This window comes from Miniopterus natalensis, chromosome 5, assembly GCF_054644295.1.
Source record: "Miniopterus natalensis isolate mMinNat1 chromosome 5, mMinNat1.hap1, whole genome shotgun sequence".
Classification (NCBI taxonomy): Eukaryota; Metazoa; Chordata; class Mammalia; order Chiroptera; family Miniopteridae; genus Miniopterus; species Miniopterus natalensis.
In genome coordinates, this window is record NC_142085.1 from 16,603,417 (window position 1) to 16,614,281 (window position 10,865).

The 10,865-nt window shown below is 54.4% G+C and overlaps 1 protein-coding gene across 1 annotated transcript; it reads right to left on the minus strand.

The window, feature by feature from the left end:
* Window positions 1–265: 265 nt before the first annotated feature.
* NFKBIE (NFKB inhibitor epsilon) lies at window positions 266–7,576 on the minus strand. The gene is made up of 6 exons (XM_016212692.2): window positions 7,024–7,576; window positions 4,291–4,393; window positions 3,344–3,566; window positions 2,255–2,343; window positions 1,826–2,092; window positions 266–1,055 (listed from the first exon to the last, which is right to left on the minus strand). The coding sequence occupies exons 1-6, from the start codon at window positions 7,389–7,391 to the stop codon at window positions 990–992; spliced, it is 1,116 nt and encodes a 371-aa protein (XP_016068178.1). The 5' UTR covers window positions 7,392–7,576; the 3' UTR covers window positions 266–989.
* Window positions 7,577–10,865: the final 3,289 nt, after the last annotated feature.

The window sequence follows — 10,865 nt, forward strand, 5'->3', positions numbered from 1 at the left end:
CTCACTCACTAGACTACATGCTCCAAGCGGCCAGAGACTGTGTTGGTATTCCCATATTCTTCATCCCAGCATAGGCCTGACCTAACAGGGCCCTCAAACATGTGTGGAATGTGAGGAAAAAAAAAAAGCCACAGCTCCCTGTGTCACCCTCCCTAGGCTAGCCCTTCCTCCCAGACTCCTCCAGATGGCAACCTCCAAGGCAGTGGTGAGGACTCCCACCTGTGTCTTCTTATTTCAATCTCTCTTCCTCCATCCCTCTGCATTTCCACAGAAAGGACAAGGGTCTGTGCTGGACAGAGGACTGAGGATTGTTAGCCCTCCTACCCTACCTAGCAAGGTCCTACCCTGCTAAGGTAAGAATTTCCTTCTTTCTGCCTCTCCCACAAGGACACAGGGCAGACTTGTCTAAAAATCTCCAATGCACACAGACATGCATTCGCACAAAACAACTCTGGTGGGGGAAACTTTTTAAAAGTCTTGCAGTTTTAGTGTCATGTTATTGAAACTTCCCCTTCCCCAAAGGCTCAGTCCAGGGCCTTCTGTGTCAAGTCTTTAAACAACAGTTCTCAATAGCAGTGAGATGGAAGCCCTCAGGGCCCTGCTCGCTCATATTGCAGTTTCTCTCTTTACTCAGGAGAGTCCTTGTTTTCTTACTTGTTGGCAGTTTTAGGGTGACCCAACGTGGGTAGAAACAAGAGTCACTGCCATCTTCCAGAGAGGTAAACAGGCTTCACCCAGGATACGTGGGGCTTTGGAGGGGCGGGAGGGGGTACGTTCTTCCAAGAATCTCTGTCCACCTGGGAAGCTCTTCTTTCCAGACTGGCTTGTCCTCACTTGTGATCCCTCCTCTCAGCTCAGGACTGTGCTGGCCGCAGCAGTCCCCAGGACTCCAGAAGCACACATTGCCTGGGCCCAAACTGCACAACTGTGGCTCCAGCTTCCAGATGGGAAGATGGGAAGCCTCAGGGGCCCCAGACCCTGCCCTGGCTTCAGTCGGCACACATCAGTGGCTTTCCAGAGATCTTTAGGTCATCGAAGGGCAAAAGAGTAAAGGGCTGAGAAAGAGAATGGAGAGAAGCAAGGTCAGGGTACAGGGGGAGAAGGCAGCAGTGAGGGAAGGGAGCTGGGGAGGCCTATGGACCATTTTCTCCTCATCAACTGACAGTTGGACATTAGCGAACAAGTCTTCCTACTAATCTCCCAAGTGGTGACCCTCTGGGCTGGCAAGAGCCCTGAGGCCTTAGGCAAGTCCTCACTCTCTAAGAAAATCCCTGAATGTCACAGATGAGAAGGACCAAGGAGGTGATCCAGCCCACAGGTCTGGTTTTTGGGGGTTGGGGTTAGGGGGAGGGTAGCCACCAAGTATTTTGATTATTTTTTACATTGAACATTTAAAAACGGGAGACTATACAGAACATCTAGGTTTTATCTCTCTTAAAATATTCCCAAGACTTGGAAATACTGGGCCTATATTCCTTCTCTGCAATTATGTGCTAAACCTGAATAGAGTGACCCTCGGGCAGACTCTCTGGTCTCCCAGGGGCCCCACCACCCCACTGTCTTACATCTGGTCTGCTTCACTGATCCACTTTAGCTGCAGGGCTCCTGTAGGAGTCCAAGTTTGGGCCCCCCTGACCATGGCCAACTAAGAAAACAGGCTGAGAGAGGGGCAGAAGCTTGCCCAAAGTGCCACAATTGGTGAGTGGCAGAATTATGGATTGCTCCCCAGGATCCTAATTCCTTGGGCCTTTCAGCCATTACAGCTCCTGTCTCTGCTATGGGTGAGGGAAGGCCTGGAGAGCAGAGCTGAGGGTGTGCCTCTTACATCCTCAGCCAGGTCCTGGGGTGTCACATCCTCAGCCAGGTCCTGAGGCGTCTCATCCTCCACGTTACGCAGCAGGGAGTCAGCACCCGCCTCGCGCAGAGTGGATGAGATGCTCTTGAGGCCCCGGCCTGCAGCAAGGTGCAGGGGTGTGCACCCGTTGAGCATACGGGCATCTACCCGGGCCCCAGCCTGGAGCAGGAACTGCACCAGACTCCGCTCCTGGGTCTCCACAGCCAGATGCAGCGCTGTCTTCCCACTCGTGCCCTCCTGGAGGGGAATAAAGATGTCAGCCAAGGCCCTGAAGAGGAAGCATGCGGGGTCCAGGCAGAGGTGAGGGCTACCACTTTTGACACAGGGAGTGGACCTGGGGGCTAGACCAGGTGGTGGGGCAGACCCTGGGCCGGGCAGCACCCTGACTGGCCGCCTCACCTGCACGTCAATGTCAGCTCCGTTTTCAAGAAGCAGTTCCATGAGTGGCTGGTTCCTCTGCAGAGTGGCGATGTGGAGACAGGCCAGACCTAGGATGGGGTGAACGTGGGGGCTGCTAATCTGCATCCACCAACTCTGTCTCTCCCAATCTTCAGGGACCTCCCTACCCCTCTGCCCCAAGGGACCCACTGCCCACTCAATACGTCTGATCACAGAGCTGTTAAAACACAAACCCAAAAACCCCCTCAAAAGTCTGAGGGGAAAGGAAAGCAAAGTTTCCACCTTTTCAGAGTCATGTTATTGAAACTTTCATGCTTCAGGGGTCAGGTTGCTGAGTGACACCCCCTACACACGAACCCTCCCCCAATTTCCCCCCTCCCCATTCTCTTTAACTCTAACTTTGCCTGCCTTCAAGCCCTGGCCAAAGCCAACTTATTCAGAGGTCTCTGGGATCCTCATGCCCCCAGCCCCTCCCCAGGGCCCCTTCCTCCCATGTGTTCCCCTAGCCTTTTTGCTGTCTCCTTTCTGGCCTGGATTCCCCTCTGCTTAGAGAACTAGATGCAGATTCACATGCCTCCCCTCCCTCAAAATTCTGCTCAAATGTCCCTGCTCCATGAGGCTTTCCCTGACCACTGTTTAATCACATGAAATCACACAGCCCATCCCCCACATTCCAGTTCTCACTCTGCTCTACTTTCCCGCAGCACTTACTGCCTTTTAACCTACTAGAGAACCCACTTATATTTATTGTCTTTCTGTCGTTCTCGGTTTTGTTCACAGATTTAGGCCCAGCTCCTAGAATAGTGTCTGGCACATAGAGGCCCTCGGTACATTTTTGTTGAATGAATTTATGATCTCTGTTAAACTGAATAGCTTGAGGGCAAGGTTTAGCTCTGTTTAGCACACAGCAGGCTCTAAGAAAATTCTAAATCAAATTCATTCACTCATTCATTCAGCAAAGATGTACTGAGTATCTATGTGCTTAGAACTGGAGGTGCATCAATTGACAAGCTATCACCCCCCTTTCCTGAGAGTGGGATCCCTGTCTCTTGTCCCCTCCTCATCCACATGCCCTGCGGCTGCCTGTACCTTGCCAATTTTGCAGCTGGAGGTCCAGGGAGTGAGGTGGTCCTCTGCCTCGCTCTAGCTGTCCCTCTAGCAGGCAGCGGGCACACGCTAGGTGCTGGCGCTGGCAGGCCACATGCAGGGCTGTGTCACCATGTCGGTCCTGTAGCATGCGACTGGCCCCCTTTAGCACTAGGGCCCGAACTGTACCTGGCTGGTCCAGATGTACAGCCAGATGGAGTGCTGTCTGTAGGCACAAACAGAGGGTCACAGGGCCACTGCAGCACACTCCCATGTCTGGGGACATGCTGAGGTGGGCACAGGAATTGACAACTGCCAGCACCTTCCTTGAGGGCAGCTTATAGAGGCTATGGCCCTGGTCTTCCAAGGCCACACTACCAAGCCCTTCCCTCTGTCAATCCCCACCAAGCTCTTGAGACCCAGCTCTGGAGGCAGGGTGAGGGAGGTGGCCCCCTGCTCTTCTTGTAGGTCCCCTTAGCCCCTGGAGAAAGGACAGATGGGGACAGGGTCTACCTTCTCATCCTCTAGGGAGACCTCTTATCCCCAAGGGCTAGGTGACAGAGAGGGGCTGGAGAGAAGAAAGACAGAGGCACCAGGCAGTCTACACCTAGCACACTCCTCTTTAAGGCTCCATGCAGATGTTACCTCCTGTATTAACCCTTCCCTGGCTGTTCCCCACAGACACTGGATCCCACAGCAGCTGGTATGTGCCTCCATCACAACTCTTGTCACCATGCTGTGTAATTAGATGTTGACACCAGTCCCTAGCCCAGGCTCAAGCACCTTGTGGGCAGAGGCTGTGTCTTACTTATGTCTGTATCCTCAGCTTCTAGCTCAGTGTCTGGCATACAGTTTCCTGAGGAAGCAACCTAAGGTCACTTGTGTGGCTGCTCGGGATGGCTGCCAGGGAAGATATGGGTATCTGGGCACAGCCCACCCTTTCCACCCACCTGATAAAGGTTGTTCTGAATGTCGAGGACCTCCTGGGGCAGCAAATTCAGGCAATAGAGCAGCACAGCTGGAGCCTCGTGAATCACAGCCAGGTGGACCAGCCTAGAGGGCAGGGGCAGGGTTTAGTGTCAGGGCCCAGGTCAGAGAGAGTGGGCTGGGGTCCTGGGGTTAGAAGTAACACAGCTCTAAGAAGCCACCTATTAGGTAGGTACAGGAAGTGAGAGTTTGGGCCAGGAAGTGAGGGTTGGTGTGGGAAGCCAGGATCCTGGGGGTGGAGACTCCAAGTTCCCATCTCTGGCCTTCAAGGAGGGCCTTGGCTCAGTGGGAGCGTGGGCAGGGTGCTGATGGGCCAAGGAGCTTCCTGTCCCACACCCCACTCCCCTCTGGCCCCAGGGCCCCACCAGACCAGCTGTAACTCCAAAGCCAAACTGAAAGCTGCCGGGGTAGTGTAAAGGTGGTTTATAGGGCTGAGCTCCCCACTTACTGCCACCCCAATAGAGCAGAGGGCAGGAGTGGGGTCACCTCCCAAAAAAACCTCAATGTTGCACAAGCCAAGGGGGAGAAAACAGAAGCTCTTGGATTAGGAGCAAGGAGGAGTGCAACGTCCTGTCCTGCTGTCCCCGACAGGGAAGTGAATCAAGAGGGCCACTCTAGCCCTAGCGGATTTGGTTCAGTGGTTAGAGCATTGGCCTGCAGACTGAAGGGTCCCGGGTTTGATTCAGGCCAAGGGCATGTACCTCGGTTGCAGGCTCGATCCCCGGTTGGGACTCGTGCAGGAGGCAACCAATCAGTGTGTCTCTGTCACACCGATGTTTCTCTCTCTCTCCCTTCCACTGTCTCTGAAAAGCAATGGGAAAAATATCCTCCAGTGAGGATTAAAAAATAAATTAAAAAAGAGGGCCACTCTTCAGACAGCAAAGACTGGGTGGGTCTGGCCAGAGCCCTCCACTGTGTGCACCACCAAGGCAAGGTCTGTGCAGCACAGAAAAAGTGTGTTTGTTGGGGGACAAAGAGCGTTAACCTAGGGGTGGGAGGGCAGCTGGGAGGGGAAGTTCCAGTCCTGGGGTTTCCCCACATCAGGTGGGGAAAATGAAAGCCAGAGCAGGAGGGTCTAGGCCAGGCCAGATGCCTTGGGGCATTACTGACTGGGGTAGCTTGGCTAAAAGGCCTATCTGGGCTGGGGAGGGGGCTGCTCAGGCAGGAGCGGGGCAGGCTGGCAGCAGGCAGCAGGAGAGAGTGACGGAGGGAGGGAGGAACCACTCTGGAAATCCCCTCGGCCAGGACCAGCTCTCTGGGTCACATTCCTGCAGCCACCTCCCTCTCTCCCTCAGTCTCCCCTCCTCCCACTTCCTCTTCCCACTTCCATATGTCCCACAGCCCAGACACTTCCGAGGGAAGGGACCCCCTGGGGAGTCTTGACACCTCCCCCTGCCCATTCTAGACACACCTGTCTCTAACCAGAGGTGGTAAAAGCTGGGCTGAGAGGCTAACAAAGGAGGGCAGCACCATAAGTCCCCACTCCTTGGGTCAAAGGTCAGCCATAGGTATCCACCTGGAGCTCCCACTCTTTGGGTCGAAGGTCAGTCATAAGCATTTCACATGGAGCCTCCAAAATCTTGGTTCTGGGCCTGAGGGCTAGTGATCTGGGCACAGAGTACACAGAGTACAAAAGGCCTGGGGTCACTCCTTTTCTGCCCACTGGGTCTCTTTGTCAAAGGTCACCCAGGATTATGACCCTTTGCATTTCCAAAAAAGCAGGTCAGGACAGACATTTCCTGCCCCTTCTACATCCCCCCTACCTTGTTCAACATCCCTTTTCTGGGACTCCAGCTCCCTCCACTCTGTTTCTCACACCCAAATCCCAACCACCCCCTGTCCTAACAGTGTTTTTTCTTCCTAAGGGGCAAATCCTCAGCTGGCCGGACCTTCTGCACTACTGCCTCTTACTTCAACTGCTTCCTAGCCCAGTCCCCACCAAGCTCTGCCTGGGCCTGGGGAGAAACTGTAAAGTAAGGTGGTCAGAAAGGACAGTGAGGAGGACTGGGGGGGCTTGGGAGATAGAAGGTGTTGGTAAGGCTGACTCCAACCCTCACTTCCCCTTTCTCAGCAGAGCAGGAAGTAAGCTGGGGCAGCCAGCCGCCTGTCAGCCTGTCAGTCTGCAGGAACAAGAGTGCCCCAACCTGGCTCACCCCTCCTCCTCAGGGCCAGCCTCAGCTCTGCACCGTGGCAATACCCCAACCCCTAGCTTCCTGGCCTCCACTGACAATCTGTAACTGGCACCTCTTGTTCCTTGAGACAGGGCTTTCTGAGGTCAGGGGCCGGGAATTCCAGATATTGCGCAAGCAAGGACGCCCTCTCCCCCAGCAAGAAAGAAGAAGAAGAAAAAAAAAAAACTGGACTGGTCAGGGGAATTTTATTTTCCTAGTGGTGGGTTATTGCTAGGTTTCCAAGATGGTAACTGGGGTTCCAGGTGCCTGATAAGGGCCCTGCATGCTCTGCCTACCTCCAAAAGGGTGGGCAGAGAGATGATTCCAGGTCCTCTGGTCTGGGCCTGTCTAGAGCTCAAAAGTGGGCTGAGAGTTAAGTTTGGAGTTTGAAACAGAGAGTGGAGAATGCCGCTTCCAGGGCAGGTGCCTTGAGGGATCATCACCGAGGGGGGCCCGGCCTGCTGCTGCTCCTGGGGAGGCCCCAGTGCGGGAAGGAATGCGTCCCAGCCTAGCCCCCATACTCACGTGTCTCCGTCCTCAGAGATGTAAGTGAGTGCTTCCAGCTGCTGAGGACTCAGCGGCCCAGCCGGGGGAAGCGGCGAGCCTGGGGACGGGTTTTCGGTCTCAGGACTCCCCCAAAAGGTCAAAGGCTCGGTGAGCGACGAGGAGCCATAGGTGGAGTCCGCCCTCTCCCCGTCGGCGTCTTCCTTCTCCGGCGGCTCTTTGGCGGTTCCCGGAGGATGGGTCCAGGACTGGGGGCCTCTGCCGCCAGGGGGCCCGGAGGCTGAGGTCGGGGTGGTCTCGGGCAGGGAGCGCAGAGAGCGCAGAGACTCGATGCCCGAATCATACTGGTTCTCGTCCGACTCGTCGGTCCCCTTGCGCGCCTCCGACATGCCCGCGGCGCCAGCCCGCGGGGGCCCAGTCCAGGCAGGATCCGGCTCCGGGCTCCGCCGCACCGCCTTTCCGGGTTCCAGGTCCGTCTTGGGGAACGGGCTCCCGGCCCGGAACGGCCTCCTTCGCGGGCTGCTGGGGTCCGAGGAGTCAGCGAGGAGCGTGGGAGAGGCGCGGAGCGCTGGAGGGTCCGCCGCCGGGGTTGCTCGGGGAAGCCGGGATGCCCGGTCTGACGCGCGCTCGGCCCGCCCCTCGGCCCGCCCCCCGCCGGCGCTTCCGGGCACAGGCCCCGCCCCCCGGAATCCCCCTCTGCGTTGGCTGGGACTCAGGGGTTACCCGGTCCTGACTCACTCTGGCGTTAATTCGCCCATTCATCATCATCATCCATCCATCCATCCATCCATCCATCCATCCATCCATCCATCCACCCACCCACCCACCCACCCACGCACCCATCACCTCGATCCATTTATGCACTCACTTTTTTCCCCCTTCCTTCTTTTCCATTCATAATCCCAAGCAATCCTTCCTTCCTTCACTTCCTCCATTTCTTCACTCATTGTTTCCATTCATTCACGTATTCATTCATTGGTTGTTAAATATTTATCAATCGTACAAACGAGGCATCTTGTGAGGGCATGTGGCTGGTGGGATGGGCAGCATTGCTTCCTGTGTCCTACCTGTTTCTCTCCGTTTCTCTTGCTTTCCCATCTACCAGTGCCCAGGAGTTGGGGTAGGGAAAGCGGACAACCACTGTATGTATGGGTCCCGGATAGAGGGTCTCCTGTGTCAACTTGCCAGATCACACAGAATTGGGCGTGAGGATGTGTTTTTCAAAAACGGGTTTTCTCAGGCAGACTGGTGTCTAAAAGAAGGAGTTTGGTCATGCTTTTTGTTCTCTAAAAAAGCAGAATGGTCATTCTTCACAGGGGTGAAACCCTGGCCTCTGTGGTTGCAACATCTGGTTACCCCCATCTGTCAGGGAAGATTAGTTCCTCATGGTGGGGCCAGGATGGGGAGGCCCAGACACACTGGGCCATACTCTGCTAAGGTGACTGCCCCAGCTCCAGCCCAACACCAACACATCTTTCCTCCTTCCCTGTCCCTGCTTTCCCTGGGCCCAGGGAGGCTATAGGCAAACCCCACCCACATGATGAGCCCAAACCAGTGCCCATGATTTACCCCCTACCCAAAGTGCCTTCGACCATGGGCCAACAATGCCTTTAGAGGATCATCCCCAAGGGAGCGTCTTTTCTATCTCTGGCATTGGGGAAAGAACGCTGGAGTGAGTGTAGACAACTATTAACCAGCTTCCCTACTGCCCTCCCCATGCAACCTCATTTTATTCATCCATTTGACAGGCATATGTTGAGCTTCATCTTTTTTTTAATCCTCACACGAGGATATTTTTTCCATTGTTTTTCAGAGAGAGTAGAGAGTGTGTGTGCGGGGGGGAAACATTGATGTGAGAGAGACACATCAATTAGTTGCCTCCTGCAAGCACCCGGACCAGGGCAGGGAAACCAACCTGCAACCGAGGTACGTGCTCTTGGCAGAAATCAAACCCAGGGCCCTTCAGTCTGCGGGCCAACACTGTAACCACTGGACCAAATCAGCTAGGGCTGTGGAGCTTCTATTACATGTATGACATTGTTCTTTCTGCTGGAAGCAAAACCAAGTGTCACAGTAACAGTAATAGCCACCAAGCACCCTGGCAATTACAACACAGGGATTGCGGTAAGACAGGAGTGAGAACAGGGTGTTGTGGGAGCATACAGTGGGGCCAACTACTCAGTGGGATGAGGGACAGGGAAGTTTCCATTTGAACTGGAAATGGGAAGGAAAGAGGTCTGGGGAGAAGAGAAGTACCTAGCCTCTTGGGGGGAGGGGGTTAGTAAAGAGAAGAGAGGGGAAGGGCAAACAGGAGGATATGACCTACTCCTCTCCATCCCCCTGGAGGACCAGAGAGGGAGGATGTGTTGAGTATGAGGCAGTAAGAAGCCATGAAGGAATAGCCTAAGGAAATTGAGACATCTCCTTCCCGTGGGGTCAGTGTGATTTCAGATGTTTTCAACTTCCTCCCCTGACACGTTCCTCTCCCATCCTCAAAAGCTGGAGCAAAAGTATGGTCATAAACTCCAGACCCAGGCCACTTGGGTTTAAAATCTGGCATTATCCCCATTTTAAAGTTGGTGAGCTTAGGCCTAGAGATGTGAGTTGGCTTTCCTAAGGCCAAACAAATTGCAGAGCCAGGCTCTCCTGTCCCTAATCCAACACTTAAAATTTTTTCAGTAAACGTTCTTTCCTTTATGAAGGCCTAAAGGGCTTGGGGCATCTGAGCCCTTTGCAAGGACACAAGAACTCAGGAATGTTCAGTGACCGCAACTCTCATTTACACAGAGGTTGAAGGAAAAACCTACTTCCTTTCAGCCCCATGCCAGGCTCTGAACCATAACAGGTGTGTGGTGGCCCCTCTTCTGGCCACATGAGGTCAGCATTGAGTCACTCACTGCTTCCTGCACCTAGTCTACACTCTGACAGGGAGCCCTTCTGGGGCAACTTCAGAAATGGGGAGAAGAACCATGCAGTATCATCTGGAAACATGGCCAGGGGACTTTGCCTCAGGCCACAGTGTGGTCAGGGCCCTGACTTCATTTCCTCAGCCCCAGTCTTCTTTGAGGCTGGGCCCCTCCAATTCTTCCCCCCTTCCCCAGTCGGTTTTCTAGTTCTCTTGGTTGTTCTGCCACTCCTAGCCTCCATCCCGCCCCCACCCCAGGCTCATCTTCTGGAAGCAGGCCCGGCTGCCATGGTGACCAGCTGGTCAGCTGGCTCCTTCCAAGCCCCCTCCCTTCACCCCTCTTTTCCCTGAGCTTTCAAGAAAAAGTAATGTGTGTGAATGGAAGGGGGGTGTTCTTTTTATCTCTTGAGAGCTCTGGGGTTGGCCAAAAGGAGTTGGGCTATCTCTCTTCCAAAGCCCCCTGAGGTGAGAAAGTAAAGGCTGTGGGGTGGGGGACACGAGAAAGGTTATAACAACTAAATGGGGAGTGTGAGGTTTTTTGGTTTTTTTAAATCTGGTTAGGAAAGGTCAGGGTTAGGGCCTCTGCTCTCTGTCTGCGGTGAGGACTGAATTAGGTGGGAGGGGAGGAAACCAGAAGTAGAAGGGTCAGAGTTAGCTGTGAGGCACGACTTTCTAAAAAGCATGGGTGGGAGACATTGGAATGAGTCACCAAATGAGATTTCTCTTCTGCCACTGGAGTGCAAGAGAACCCCTGTCTCTTCAGGAGCACGCCTTCCACTGTTTGGGCAGGGAAGATGGACTCACTGATCTGGGGAGGATCATGCAGGCTGGTTAGTTCTGAAGCAATTGTTGGACAGAGTCACTTTCACCTCCCCTGGTAAGGGAACAGTAAGAAAACGGAGGCAGGATCAGCAGTAGGGGGTGAGTGTTTGGAGAGTGGAGGCAGTGGCCCTACTGC